This window comes from Ceratotherium simum, chromosome 16 (assembly GCF_057802395.1).
Source record: "Ceratotherium simum simum isolate JZ-2026a chromosome 16, ASM5780239v1, whole genome shotgun sequence".
Classification (NCBI taxonomy): domain Eukaryota; kingdom Metazoa; phylum Chordata; class Mammalia; order Perissodactyla; family Rhinocerotidae; genus Ceratotherium; species Ceratotherium simum.
The window spans coordinates 32,194,785-32,210,187 of record NC_141915.1 but is presented as its reverse complement, the minus strand read 5'-3'; the positions used below and the strand labels follow the sequence as shown (position 1 = coordinate 32,210,187).

General features: G+C 37.5%; 1 protein-coding gene across 7 annotated transcripts in view; it reads left to right on the top strand.

Moving 5' to 3' along the window:
• Positions 1-15,403, top strand: part of STXBP4 (syntaxin binding protein 4) — a 157,752-nt gene that overhangs the window by 122,303 nt on the left and 20,046 nt on the right. For 6 of the 7 annotated variants that reach the window (XM_004434744.3, XM_087440954.1, XM_087440949.1 and 3 more), the window contains one exon: positions 12,803-12,860. In XM_004434744.3, coding sequence (XP_004434801.1) covers positions 12,803-12,860 — 58 coding nt within the window. Of the gene's footprint in view, positions 1-12,802; positions 12,861-15,403 lie in introns of those variants that run through there. The other variant, XR_015554701.1, reaches the window with a different exon arrangement.

Below are 15,403 nucleotides of genomic sequence, written 5' to 3'. Positions count from 1 at the left end.
TGGAAATTCTAAAAGTAAAATAATATAATATTTTTAAAAATTAGAACAGAGATAGCTTCTAGGGGAATGGTGGTAGGAATCAACTGGAAAGGTATCTTTCTGGGGTGATGGTAATGTTCTATATCTTGATAGAGTTTTGGGTTACACAGGTATAGACATTTGTCAAAATTCAATGAATGTACACTTAAGATTTGTGCGTTTCATTGTATGTAAATTTTACATCAAAGGAAAAAATTCTGCATAAACTTCCCAACTGAAGAAATCCCTAAATCAGATACCAGCCTACAGCTGGGCAAAGAAATTTTGGTATGTGACTATTGTCTTTGAAATTCATTGAAAAGTGGTTATTGAGCGAATAATTCCAAGGTGATGAGCATTCCAGGTAGAAAGAACAGTATCTGAAAAAGCATAGAGGGAAAGAAGTCAATAGCATGTTCTAGGAAATAGCTCAGTGCCTAGACAGTAAGTGGGATTGGTAGGACATGAAGATGAAAAGAAAGACTGGAGCCCTATTTTAGAATGTCTTTTTTTTTAATGGGTTGTTTATACTGCTGCTTTGAGAGATTTCACTCTGCTTTTTTAAATTTTAAATTAAAAGGTATAATTTACATACAGTAAAATGTAAATATACAATTCATTGAGTTTTGAAAGATGTATACGGTTGTGTAACACCACCATAATCATGTTCCAAACCATTTCCGTTACTCCACAACTGTCTCCTGTGCCCCTGTGTAATCATTCCCCTCCATCACCCCTGGTCCAAGGCAGCCACTGATCTGCTTTCTGTCACTGTAGGTTTGCCTCTTCTAAAATCTCATATAAATAGACTATACGTATGTAGCATCTTCCACTTAGTATAGTGCTTTTCAGATTCACCCATGATATTGTGTGTATCACTTGTATCAATATTGTTGAACAATATTCCATTGTATTTATATTCCACAATTTATTTATTCAGTCACTAATTGATAGACATTTGTATTGCTTTCAGTTTGGGGCTATTATGAAAAAAGCTTCTGCGAACATTTAAGTATATGTCTTTCAGTGGATATGTGTTTTGAAATGGTCTTGAATGCCACACTATGGATTTTTTTTTTTAATTTTAACTGGTCATCAACTATACTTTGAGAACTAATATTCTTTGCAGAGGAAAAAAGCAAAGTTCAAATCACTTTTATTTGAGTTTGTAACTCTTTAATGTAATCAATATTCCATTTATCTGCAAGAAAACTAGTATTTGAAAATTTTACCTGCTCTACTAAGGTGTTTTTATTGCTTTTCTTTAAATCTTTTTAAAAATGCATTTAATAAAAATTAAAACAAATCTTCTTAGAGGCAAATATCTGAAAGAAATTTTAAGATTTTTTCAAATTTTACCTGAAAGTAATGTGAGATCCTTAATAGATTTTCAGATAAACACACTTTTTTTTTTTTTAACAAGAATGTTAACAGCAGAATGCTACATGATTAAGGACTAATGATGTTTAGAGTTGCATTACTTATCCTCAGGGTAGGAAACATAAATGATCTTAATTTCTTCTGGTCTGTGACAGCGTTTCTCAAATTACATGTCTGTTGGTCCTCCACTATCCTGTTGTCAAAATCCACAAATAACAGTTGAGCAAATATTTGTGAGAAAGTTCCCCCGATGAGTACAAAGACTTTATAACAACAATAAAATTTCAAATATGTGCAAGATTCACTGAACCATCAGCCTTCATGGGAGGCAAATTTCTGCAGTCAGTCAAAAAATATTTCATGAGTGTCCAGTATGTGTGTGTGAGGCACTGGTCTGAATCTGGTCACCATTCTGCCAGGCCTTGGGTAGTAGGCACTCAACAAATGTGAGCAGAAGAAGTGTTGAGTGAAGTTTCTGGCAGATCCAGGGTCTAGGCAGGTAAGGAGCCAGAGGCACTGCTGAGAATGTTCAAGAGGTTACTATGCTGGACAAGGGTGAGGGAGATTTTGACCAGCCGTACCAGGGATAGCTTGGACGAGATTCCAGATCAGATTGGGAGATGGGACCTGGAGATTTGAGTCCACCATGTCCAAACCCACTTTACCTGCCCAACTTTACTGTGCCTAAATTTAACCCGCGGTCATTCCTTTTATGTGTTCTCTCTTGCTCGCTTCTTTTTTTTATATGGTCTATAGTTATACACACAACTATAAGATTTCATAGCCAATTCAGTTAAGAGCAGTAAGCATTTTTTTTAATCTTTTTCATCTTTTCCTATCTTCTGGTCTCTCATTCCCTTGCTTGCTTCCTTCTCTTTTTCTTCCCCTTTCTCCTCTTTTATTACTTTCTCTCCCTGACCACAGAATGAAACACAAAACTGTTTTTTAGTTTTCTATATTTATTGGGGGAAAAAGTTTATAATCCCATGACTAATTTAAATTGTAGATTACTTTGATATTTTATACATCTCCTTTTAAAAGAACTGAAATTAGTTATGAAGTTCTTTTTATTTGTTTGTGGCCTTTGATATCTTTCAATGACATTTCCCTTCCTAGGCACAAAAAAAAGTGTCCCACCTCTGATTTAGACATTACGTGAAAAACATAGTAGGAGCATTGTGGTAGGCAGAATTCTAAGATGGCCCCCAAATTCCTGGCCACAGGTGTACACTCACCTTCTGCCAGCTATTCAACTAAATACTAATCTAGGTGCTGCTGTGAAGGGATTTTGCATATTAATCAGTTGACCTTAAGACAGGGAGATTATTATCCTGGTGAGCCTGACTAATCATGTGAGCCATTTAAATCTGAGTCTAGAAATCAAAAACAGAGAAGTCAGATTGGAAGCGTGAAAAAGATTCTATGCACCATTGCTAGCTTGAGGACGGAGGGGGTCACGTGGCAAGGAATGCCAACTACTTCTAAGAGCAGAAAGCAGCCCCCAACTGACACCCGACAAGAAAACAGGGACTTCAGTCCTAGAGCTGCGAGGGACTGAATTCTGCCAACAACAGAAATGAATTTAGAAGCAAGTTTTTCCCCAGAACCTTGAGATGAAAACTCATCCCAGCTGACACCTTGATTTCAGCCTTGATACCCTGAGCAGAGAACCCAGTCATGCCATGCCAGACTTTGAACCTACAAGACTAATAAATGGGTGTCAGGTTAAGCTGCTAAGTTTGCTGAAATATGTTATGCAAGAGTGGAAAACTAATACAACCAGGAACAGTGAGTATGTTTTCTTAAAAGCTTACTTCCAAAATGCTTAATTTTTAAGATTCTGGTATTCTGGTTTGGGATGCTTTTATAAATACGGTAGTAGAAAGCTAACGACATTCCATAGAGAGATTCATGAAGAGACATACTAATTTCTCTGTCAGTTTGAATCTAGCATTTTGACCTAGTTAACAAACTGCTGTCCCTATTTTCTTAGATCAAGTCTGTCAACCTATTGCTCTCAGCCCACCTGTTAGTTGCAGGCAAATAGTATTGTCCAGTTTGGACTACCCAACATCGCGGTTGCTCTTAGCCAGTGGAAATCAAGCTTGCTCGACAGCAGCTCTGCCACCACTAATCGCTAAATAATCAGTTTTCCTAAATGGAGTAGAAAAGAGGTGGTGCAGTTCATTTTTTTTCCTTCTAATAGGTCCATTAATTCATGTTCAGCAGCCACTGAGTCCTTAATATCTTTATTATTGTAGTAAAAGCAGTGCTTTCAAGAAACCCTGTTTATCTTTGTACATTAAAAGGAATTAGGAACACCCCCCCCACACACATGCACGCACCCACATCATTTCTTTAAGTTGGTTATGCAGAGAGAGATCTCACACTCTAGTGAGGAAAGCTTCAGGAAGTTTTATGCTGAGTTATATTAGTGCACAGAATGAAGTCCATTGTATGTTACTGATTTTAAGCAAAACAAACCTAAGCCAGATCAGTCCCCCAGCATTGTGTAAATGCCCAAAGACAACTGCCGATGAAATCCTACATTCTCATCTTCAGCCTGGGTCATACGATGAGAGTTAGCAGTGTAAGAAAGAACATTTAAGCTAGCTTCTTGAATATTTGGACATCAGAGTTCAAGGAAATGATCCCATGATTTTAACTAGGAGTAAAAGAATTCCAACTGTAAAAACTGAGTTTTGCATCTGTTGGGAAGAGAAATATGAAAATGAACGTTAGCTTTTTCCTTCCTACGTGGGTATTAGTATAGTATTTTTTGCCCAAAAATAGTGACAAGATAAAGACTATGAACCACCCAATAACCTCTAGAAATATTTTTACCGTGTTATTCCTTTAATATATTACAGCTTTTAACTTGCTCAGTAGTGATTTCTAACTAGAAATAATTTATATTGAATTATTTAACATTTTAACTTCTGAATTTGAGGCATACAAATATAAAAATATATCAAATCTTCCTACATTATATATCATTTGCTTTTTTTTTTTGCTTGTTCAAATGATGATGTACATAACCATGTGGTAAAAAAAATGAAGTCAGAGGTCTAAAATTATGTCTGTTAATACAGCATTTATGCAAGTCTAATTTCAAGGAGTGTTTAAAGCACAATTCAAGAAATCTATATAGATTTTTAAGAAATTATTTCCTTAGAAATTATATTTAAAATACTACATTATATTTGGTTATTTATAGGTTACAACCATCTCTCAGTATAATAGATTCCTTTTTCGTAGGAATATTAACTAGTAGTTCTTTTAAAATTGGCACTGCAGTTCAGACCTACAAATTAACTTGTACCATCATAAATCTAACATAAAATGTCTCTAAAATATACTGCTTTATGTTCAACCCTAAAAATTATTTCAGTTCCTTTCAAAAGAGCATTTCTCTGGGTAATAAGGCAGAAATTGAGATGTTGGGAATTTTGTTTTCCTTTTTTGTTCTTCAAAAAGTTAGGCAAAAGTATGATTTGACCATTTTAAAATATTGATTGATGGCAGTGCAAACAGGGGTTAGGGAGCTGGAAGCAGCTCAACAATGGTTAAAAGCGTAGGCTGTAGCGCCAGATTGCTTGGGTTCAAACTGGGACTGCACCGTATATTAGCAGTGTGAAAGTGAGCAAGTTACTAAAACCTCTTTATCCCTCAGTTTCCTCTGTAAAAGGAGGTTAATAATAGATCTATCTCAAATGTTTGTTATGAGGACACAATGAGTTACTTTTTATAAAATACCTAGAAGAATTTCAGGCACATAGAAAGCTCTATGTAAACATTTGATAAATACATAGTTTACTGTTAGGGCAATGATTCTCCACATCATTAAAGTCTGATACCAGTTTCATGTAATCACCTATTGAACAGAACAGTATTTCTATCCTTTGGTTTTTGGAACTTTCTGTCTGTTAGGACCACGGAACTAAGAGATGGGTTCCACAGTGGTTATGTTGGAGCTGGCTAGTACTGGCTTGCAAGAATTTTGTGAGCTCATTGTCAACCATAGTCATTATTAAAAATTAAAATGTTTAAACTGAAAATTAAATTATACTAAAAGAAAAAGTAATAAATACTCAAGACTCACCACTTCCTAATTATTTTCCTATACTCTACTATTATCTTTGTTCTTGAGGTTACTTTCATCTTTTATATCTGGGAATACTCTCTCATAGTATACTATTGTGCATTTCTTCGCAACTCTGTAGTCAGTGACATCACATTACTAGCTTAAAATCAGTCATAGTAGGAGTATTTACACCACAGAAATTAGCAAATGCTACAAGTTAGGGCTCCCACCCAAAAGCTGGTTGTTATTTACCATCACACCACTCAATGGGGATCAGAGTATCCCATTAGTTTCTGTTATTCTTTTGCTGAATGTTATCACAAGTGAAATAGAGACTATATAATTTCCTGTATTGAAGAGAGAATTGTAAAAAATACACCTAAACCCTGGAGGAGATTTCCCCTGTAGATAATTTAAATACTTTTCCTATATTAAGTATCCAAATTACTCTGTATCTCTAGAACCATAAGCGATGAAGAAGGAACTATTATTTTCATTGCTATGAATAACAATGGTCTCCTTTTGCATGTCATTGTATAATTTATATTATCTAATAAGAGTCTCATGATAACCCTATAAGCGAGGCAAGATAACTGCTATTATCACTGCTATATAGATGAGAGAGTTGGGACTCCACAAGATTATTACTTTCCCGTGGTTATTCAACTTGTATCTGAGGAAGATTACATATAGAGATTCAGATTTTCTGACTGCAAATCAGGTGAAAATTCCACTATGTGATGAATGTCTTATTCTTTAGTGAAGCCTTACTAATTGTGCGTTAATCTCTCTTCTTCTCTTCCCTCTACCCCTTTCTCCCCTCCTTCTCTTTCTCTTCTTCTCAAGATATCAGATGCTAAAGGTTAAATGTATTTTAATTTTGTAACAATTACTCTAGCAAGTGTTTTTCGAATAAATTTGGCTGTTTGAGCTCTGAAATTGATGGTGTTGTCTTTCTCTATTTTATTCTTAGAATTCTCAGTCTCCAGATTTCTCACCATCCAAACTCCAGTCATCATCCATGTGAACCCACTACCTTTACTTTTCAGTTCTTTTTGTCCACTGCTCATTTTTTTCCACTTTACCACGGCCCTCCACTCCCACTATGAACCTTGGCATCAACAGATAGTGGTTCAAACTCCCTACTTTGCCACTCCAGCTTCCCACCTTTCCAGCTCACTACATGGTCTATGTCCTCAATAAGATCTCCTGTCTATTCTCTCTATTCTTCAGCCTCCACTGTTGTTTTTACTTGTCTTCTCATTCAGCTTAAAGTCTGGGGTCCATTATTCCAAACATTCTTACAAATTCCCTCAGCTCACTCGGCCCTCTCTCCTTCCATCACATCACTTCACCGGACTCTAGGCCTCAACAAGCTCAGTCTACCTTCTGCATAATATACACAAGTAATGAAAATTACTGCAGTTATACAACCATAATTCACTAGATTCCACTAGATCTTTTAATGTATAATTATAATTATTTTTAAATCCAATATTTCATCTACCTCTGGATCTAGTTCTGTTGGTGGTTTTAGCTTTGGGCAATGGATCGTTTTTTTCCTCTTGCTTTTCTGTGTGTCTCATAATTTTCATTGAATGTCAGACATTGAAGGTACAAAACTATAGAGACTGAGATAAATATTATTTAAACCCAGAAATGGACCTCTCTCTTCTCTGTGAGGCCATTCGTGTGAAGGGTTTGTTCAGTCTCATTTGTAGATGAGCTGGATTTGCATTTTATTTCTAGAGTTATGTTGAGTTCACCACAGACTTCAAATTCCTCTCGTGGTTGTCTGCCACTCTCTTGTGCTCACCTGAGGTCTGCAGTGTGGAGAGTTTTTCTCAGTATTCCTGCTCCATCTTCAGCTGGCAGCAGGCTCCCCACACCTGCGTCACAATGGGTGTTTAATGTCTTCTCTCTTGCCCTCCCCCAGACATAGACAGCATTGGCTTTTCACTCAGTGCAAGGTTATTGGTAGATGTGGGGGGTGGAGAGTGGGGGAGAGGCTCTTGGTTTTTCTACTCCAGTCTCTGGTTTAGGCAGACCCTGTGCCCAAGTCTCAAGGGTGGGACTTTCTCAGTCTTCCTGTCCTTCCTCAGTGGCAAATAACCCTGTCTCCTCAGTGCTCAGGTGGGTTTCCCGCCCCTTGTGGAAGTCAAACTCTGCTTTGTACCAGTGCATCATTCTGGATTTGAAAGGTTTCCTGCCCTCACCCCTCCAATGACTTAGTGTCAGTGCAGGGTGAAGACGTCATATTTTCTACCCACTGCCCCATCCCCACAAATGAGGTTTTCCTAGAGTCAGGGCAGGGACTGGGGGTGTGATGATTTCTTGCCCCTTCCCCAGGAGCAGATGACTTTTGCCTCCTGTCACTCAAAGTCCTGTCCAGAGCGTGGGAGTGTCTCTCATTTCTCTCCTAACAGCAGCCGGCTGTTCCTTCATATCAGAGGAGGAGACCAGGCATCTGCAGGTTTTATGCCTGTCCCCCCGTAGCAATTATGCACCATCTGGTACTCATGCAGGGCCCAGAGCATGGATGGTATGTATGCCTGCTCCACCCTCGAACCTTTGCACATCCTGCATCAGCCTGCACTAGGGGGCTCCCTCAGGTCTCCTACCCTCCCGGAGTCTTTCTCGTGAGCAAAGAGCTGTTTAGGGAGAGCAGGCTCTCCTTGTGTCTGGGCTCCCGGGGACACTAACCTGTCATACTAGCCCATCATCAAGGCTTTACAAATTTGTTACAATTTTAGGTGTTTTCCTCTTACCCACTTTTATGGCAGCTCCTCTTCTTCCTGTGCTCTGCCAGAAGAGAAAGAGTTCATGTGCCCCATCTTTCCTCAGAGGGGCTTGTCACCCTTTGAAATTCAGTTCACCTGAAGGTCAGCTGAGGTGAGGAACTCAGTCTCTGGGGAACTCAAAAAAAATTATCTTTTTAGGTTGTGCAGCTTTTCCCCACGTATGGTGGGAGCAACATTCTCTTGCAGTTTTCTTCATCTTAAACAGGAGCAGATCTCCCGCTTCCTTTTTAAGAAACTTTCAAACAATTTTAATATGGCCTGCAAAACTCTGTGTAGTCATATTTGCCTGTCTCTCCAACCAAATCTTGTATCACTCTTCTCCTCCCTCACTCACTATGCTCCAGTGACAGTGATCTCTCGGTTCCTCAGGTGTGCCCAGCTCTTCCCCATTCCTAGAGCCTCTGCACATGCTGTTCACTCATCTAGAGTGTTCTTCCCCATGTCTGCACCTGGATAACTCCAGCTCCTCCAAAGATCCTTCCTTGACACTACACCCCCTTGTCCAAATTACTTAAATTACTTCCTCATTCTTTTTCACAGCTGGATAATAGCCCATTATCTGGATATATATATTGTCTTGATTTAATCAGTCCCCCATTAATCAGTCCCCAACGGGGGACTGATGGGGATTATTTCCCATCTTTTGTTTTTACAATTAACAATCTTGTATATAAAGCATATCTATAGGATAAATTCTTAGAAGAATTTCTGGATTAAATGGTCCATGGAGACAGTTCAGCAGTCGTAGTGAAGAGTCTGGGCTCTACCACCTGCCAGTGTAACCTGGGGCCAGTGATTTAACCTTTCCCTGCCTCAGTTTCCTCATTTGTAAAAGGGGCATCACAATGGCACCTCTCTTAGAATTGTTGTGAGGTTTCGTGGGTTGGTACATGTATAGTGCTTGGAACAGTGTCTCACACATAACTACTCAATAAATGTCAACTGTTACTAGCGTTGAAGATTTTAGATGGGGCTGGCCTGGTGGTGTAGCAGTTAAGGTTGCGCGTTCCGCTTCGGCAGCCCGGGGTTCACCAGTTCAGATGCTGGGAGCAGACCTACTCGTGGCTCATCAAGCCATGCTGTGGCAGCGTCCCATATAGGAGAACTAGAAGGACCGACAAGTAGGATATACAACTATGTACTGGGGCTTTGGGGAGAAATAAGAAAAAGAGGAAGATTGGCAACAGATGTTAGCTCAGGGCCCATCTTCCTCAAAAAAGAAAAAAAAGATGTTAGATATTGACAAGTTTCTACCCCTAAATATGTTATCAATTTGTACTTCCATCAGTATGAGAATGACTGCCTCTTCAAACCCTCGATACAGTCTTATCAAACTACTTTTTATTCTTTGCTAACATGATGAACATGGCATCTCTTAATAGTTTAATTGGTATTTCTATTATTAGAAGTTAAGCATATTTTCCTATGTTTAAGTGCATTTGTGTTTCCTGTGTCCCAAATGTTCCACAGACTCCTCTTTGTCATTGACCTTTTTCTTACTGATTTGTAGGGGTTATTTATGTATTGGGGAATTTAGCCTTTCTGTGCTATGAGTTACTCTTTCATAGTGTTCAATACCTTTTCTTCATAGTGCTTATTCTTATTTTTAATGGTATCTTTATTTATGATTATTTTTTAAAGCTCCATAAGATCAAGGTCCATGTTTATTTGTTCATCATTGTATATCAAGCACCAAGTAAAATACTGAACACGTAATAAATGATCTATGAATATTTAATAAATGGGCCAAATGTGACAAAGAGACTTTTGATACATAAATAGACTGGGAAATTGGAAGGGCACTATTTTGTGTGGAAATCTGATGAGTTTGGTTTTGGATATGTTGAGTTTTAGGTGACAGCCAGTATTCTAAGCTGAATATATACAATATTTTTACTTTGGCAAGATACTCATAAGATTTTGGAGTTATCACCATGAAGCAGTTGATTGGAAACAGATGATCTCTGATGGAAAGAATGTTATGTGAGGGTTCGTAGAGAAACACTGCCAATCAGAAACGATTTCAGGTGATTATAGTTGTCATAACAATTTTAAAATAAATATGAAAAGAAAAGGAAAAATAAAAGCATTATATATTTGCAAGTGTAAAGATATGAGGAATGTAGAAAAATTTTAATGCCTTGGAACAATAATGATAATTGAAAAGTATTTAGATAATATGTTATAATGATGCCCAAATCACTTATTATGAAGAAATGAAAATCTTTACTATGGAAAACTGAGTCCATCATAATCATATAACCTTGGAAAAAATCAAAAGTGCTCTTTTTATATAAAGTAGGCTATTTGGTTTATCAATATATTGTGTTTTTCATTTTATAATTGGACAGTGATTGTGTTTTCTATTACTGAACTATCACTGAGAGATAGTTACTATCAATTTAGTCTCCAAGTCTGTTTTTTACAGATTATATTAACTGCATGGGAAAGAAGAAGATGTTCAGTTTCTAAAAAGAAATGCTTATTTTTTCAGAACAGAGAATTTATCCTAAAATAAGCTATACATATTATTTAATACACACGAATATCTTCATGCCTACGGTCATTGAATAACCATTTTGACTTAAATGGATATGAATTAGTACCTTTAATAAGTCTATTGTGAAGTTATAGTCCTTGTTTAATAGTTGTAAGAAAATAATCAGGGCAAGAATTTTATTCTGATGGCCCAGGTAATGTGGTATCCCAAAGTCAATCTCGATTTTCAAATGATCCTTTGGATTAAACGATACTATCTTTAAAGTGTACTTTTTTTTTTCCTTTTCATTAAAAAAATCTGTGAATTAACAAATCAGAAGTGTGGATATAATTGTGCTGGACAGACAAATAAGTCATTTAGACAAAAATCTTAGTCACATTAGAATGACTTTCTTCTTAACTTTTAGCTGTCTTTGCCTTATTAATCAGAAATCCTGGTATTTCTGAGCATTTTTGTCATGAAATCAACGTTGGTGTGTACAGTCGTCAGATTCTTCCCTGCGGGTTATGGGCTTGTCAGTGATGAAAAAAGTTATCTGTAACAAAGATGCAGAAAGTGTGAAGAAAGCAAATGAACCTACTAGAATTAGTGCAGTAACGGCAGTTTATCCTGGCCTGTCTGGCTGGGCGTGTGCTGGCAGTGGATCCTGGAGGAGATGTATATAGTGTCACTTCAGGGGCTTTTAAGAAGCCAGTCATTTGCTTATGCTGAGTTCCCAGAAGTGCTTATTTTCTACTTAAAAAAGGAACATTTATTCGTTAAGAGAGAAAAGAAATTCCTTGGTGGCCTGTGTTAATCTACAAAGGAAATAGTTATAGAATTTTTGGCCAAGGGCTTATTTTATACAACTTATGTTAAAAGACTGGAGATAGATATAAAATAAAGCTTTTGTTTTTCTAGATTATGAAAACAACATCCTTAGAGCTGTTCTCAGAGAATATTCTCTACAAAGCGAATGGTGATAGAGTAGGGTTTTACATCATTCAAATAGGTACTGTTCCTGCATTTTTGCTCTGCGTCTTGCTGAGACTTGGGGAAATGGAAGTCAGTGGTTTGTTGTTATAGCTCAGTAACTTTCTAAAGATATAGGCTACCTGAGCCATGGAGTCTGTTCTTTAGTGTGTTGATGTGGTTTATGCCCATCAAAGGAGCTTGATAAGCCAGTATCAAACAACTGATCCAAAAGGTCAGTTAAAATCTTTAGCAGCCCTCGGGGGTGGAGGAGAAGGATGGAAACCATTGTATTCTAGGGGCTTCTAATTAGAATATAAGAGAAGGTGGCTGCCTCAACACGGACCTGTTTTCTTGGTATGATGAGGACAAAAATGTACTCATTTACAGAAATATGACCAAATAATTGCCTGCTTACTTCAATCTGCATCTCTTTATAGCTAACTATTCTCAAGCCCATTACAGAAATGGAAGCTAAGTTTAGCAAACCGTTTGGCCATTTATGTTTAGTACACAAAATTCTTAATTAACAAAATAAAATACCACAATCCATTGTAAATCACTCTGCTAAACTTTCAAACTTTATAAGGAATTTTGTGTTGTCCAGAAGCTACTTTCAAACCCCTGCTGATCTGGCACTCATGCACTGATTCCCTGTGGAGCTGAGTGAAAGAATGTAAAGGGAGCCAATTAAAGAAACTTTGAGCCAGAAGAAACAAGGAGAGGCCATCTTGTCCATCCTTTTGCCTCCGGGCAAAAACCATCCCCGGCACCAAAGATTTCTGCTTGAATCCTGCTGACAAAAATGCTCACCACATGTAAATGACAAGTCATAATCCAGTTAATGCAACTAAAGCAGATTGTTAACTGTTCAAGACTTATTTATTGTGTTCTCAAGATGCTGAATATGAAAGCTCCTCTGAATTGTTTTAATTCCTCCTTTCTAGAAAATTATTTTGTAAAAGAAATGTGCTCAAATAATTGTAAAGATGTGGGAAGTTCATGTCCAGGAAATAAAGTTATCTTTATCATCTTATTAAATGTATTTTTGGTTTTCTTTCACTCTAGGTCTACCTTACGGGTGGGAGGAAGCTTACACAGCAGATGGAATCAAGTACTTCATCAAGTAAGTACAAGCATCTCAACCAAGTAAGCAATTTTCTTCACATCTGGAGAGAACCTGGAAGTTGCAGAATAATCAGCAAAACCAAGAAACCCTCTTGGAGGTTACAAAAATTAGTAACAAGAAATGAAACCTCACCATTTTCACTTCATGTGATTTAAATGCTAATATCAGATATCATGTAGAAAAAAAAACCTAGTAATTATTTCAAGGGAAACATCAAAAAATTGGAATAAGATCATCATTTGAACTTAAATGTTGACTGCCTGATTTTACTTCTGGCTAAAAGTATTGATATTTGTGAAAAGTTAATATCTAATGCAAAAATACACTTTGTTTATCTCAAAATTTAACAATAATACTAATAATAATCAGCCTTTTTTTATGCTTTACGGTATACACAGTTCATTCATCCTGCAAACATTTTTGGCCCATTTGCTATGTGCCAGACAATGTTCCATGCCTTGGAGATATAGTGAAATATACAGACTAGTTCCCTGATATCATGGAATTTACATAATAGTGAGGAAAGAGACAGTAAATAACTTAGATAAATGAGGCAGTATATGAACAAACCTATCTCAGTGGATGTTCAGAACACCTTTGAGGTATGTGTATCTTATTATTTTCCCTATTTTATAGATGAAGAAAATGAGAGCCTAGAGTAGTTGTCAAAAAATTCAAAGCTACTCAGTTACCAAGCCAGAACAGAATCAAAGTCTTCTGACTCCAAGATCCTTTCTACTGTACTAGACTGTCGCTGATAGAGACAGATAGAGGCTGTCTTTGAAAGCCTCAACAGGAATGCATTTTCTAGCTGCAGGACTGGTTAGTTTTACCCTGGACAAAGCAGTCTGATATCCTTCCACTATGTTCTGGGTAACTCCTTTCATGTTAGGAGAACACAAAGGGGAAACCCAACAGACTCTTAAGATCTCAGGACACTCCCTTATGTGTCCTTTTTAGCAAATTATTCTTGGTATGCATTTGGGGAGGAAAAGGGAGATGTGTCCTTGCTGTCTTTTCAAATGTGCAAGTATTTTCCAAAACAGTATCCAGATTTTAGATTCTCAAGCTTTGTGACTTTACACAGGTTTCTATATCTCTCTTCACCTCAATTTTGTCATCATGAAATAAGGGAATATTACCTAGTTTATAGAGTTGTTAAATGTTAAGCACCTAGCAAAGAACTTTGAATACAGTAAATAGTCATCATTAATGTACAATATGGAGAAACCATGGTAAAAAAAAAAACATGAAAAATTATATGACCATTAAAAACATTGAGAATTCAAAAGCTTCATATTTGAAAACATTTAAGGAAAAACCAGGGATAAACCTGGCAAAGTATTTTCATGATGCATTTTTTTCTTGTGGTCTCTAGCAAAAAGTAATTAGTAAAGCAAAGGTGTAGTTTGTAACTTGTGAAGGAGAAAGGGACTTTTGGAACAGAGGACTCAGGAATTCCATGCACAGATTACATTTAGCACCATACCCTTCACTTCCAGAATCATAACTCTTCTGGAAGGAAAGTTGCACTCTGATGTGCTGTTAACTATGTATAGCTCCTGGAAGGTCTGAATGACTGTACTGTAGGGGTGGCAGCAAAATGAAAAGCCACATTCAACTTTGCATTGGGTTTCTTTCTTATATTAACTTTCTAATTAATAAGGGAAAGGGTATGGGGTGGGAGGGAAATGAGCATTGATTGGGCACTAGTTGGTGCTCAATCGCCAGGCACATGTTAGCTGTATTTTTCTATGCATTGTATCGTTTAATCCTCTTAAAATGTGGAAAGTGGGCGTCACTCGGCTCTTATTAGGGTGGTGTTATGATGGTGGTCAGCTGCATCCTGCCCTCAGCCATTCCTGTCTTCTAGAAGGTCCTTAAAAGAAATGCCCAATCAAAGGAAAGCAAACTGGCATTCATGATTAACTGGGGTTCTGAATTCAAAGACCTTTGAAAAATGTCAGTAAATGAGTCTAGACACTGTGGGGAACTCCTTTACCTAAGCTTAGCCTTAGCCGTCTGTCAGTATATCCTAACCCAAAGCTGAGTGTCAGAGCCGAACTAGTGCCCTGTGACGAAAGGATACTAAGGGCACAATCACTGACTACAAGGGAAAAGGAAGGAGCAAGAGACAGCCAGCCACAGAGTGAGTTTGTCCCATTGCCTGGTAGCCAGCTGGCTTAAGCAACCGTCTCTTGCAGACCAGAATAGCCTTGGGCTGGGCTTATACTGCAAGAGAGAATAGCATCCAAGGAGAGGAGAGAAGAGGAGAGTAAACAAGCCCTTTGACTGCCCTGAGATGTGACTCACAGTCCCTGTGGAAGGAATAGAAAGAGACACGACATTTATATAGTCCACTCCAGTCCTATAAAATATACCATTAGAATGTGTTTTGGAAGCCCATCGGTTCTCTTCCTTGACCTTAATCTTGACTCATAAGGAAAGCAGAAAAGAGATGATCAAGTAGATTTGTTCCCCAAAGGACAATGTTAGGTATCATTGTCTCACCATTACAGTTGGAGAAACTATGTGGAAAA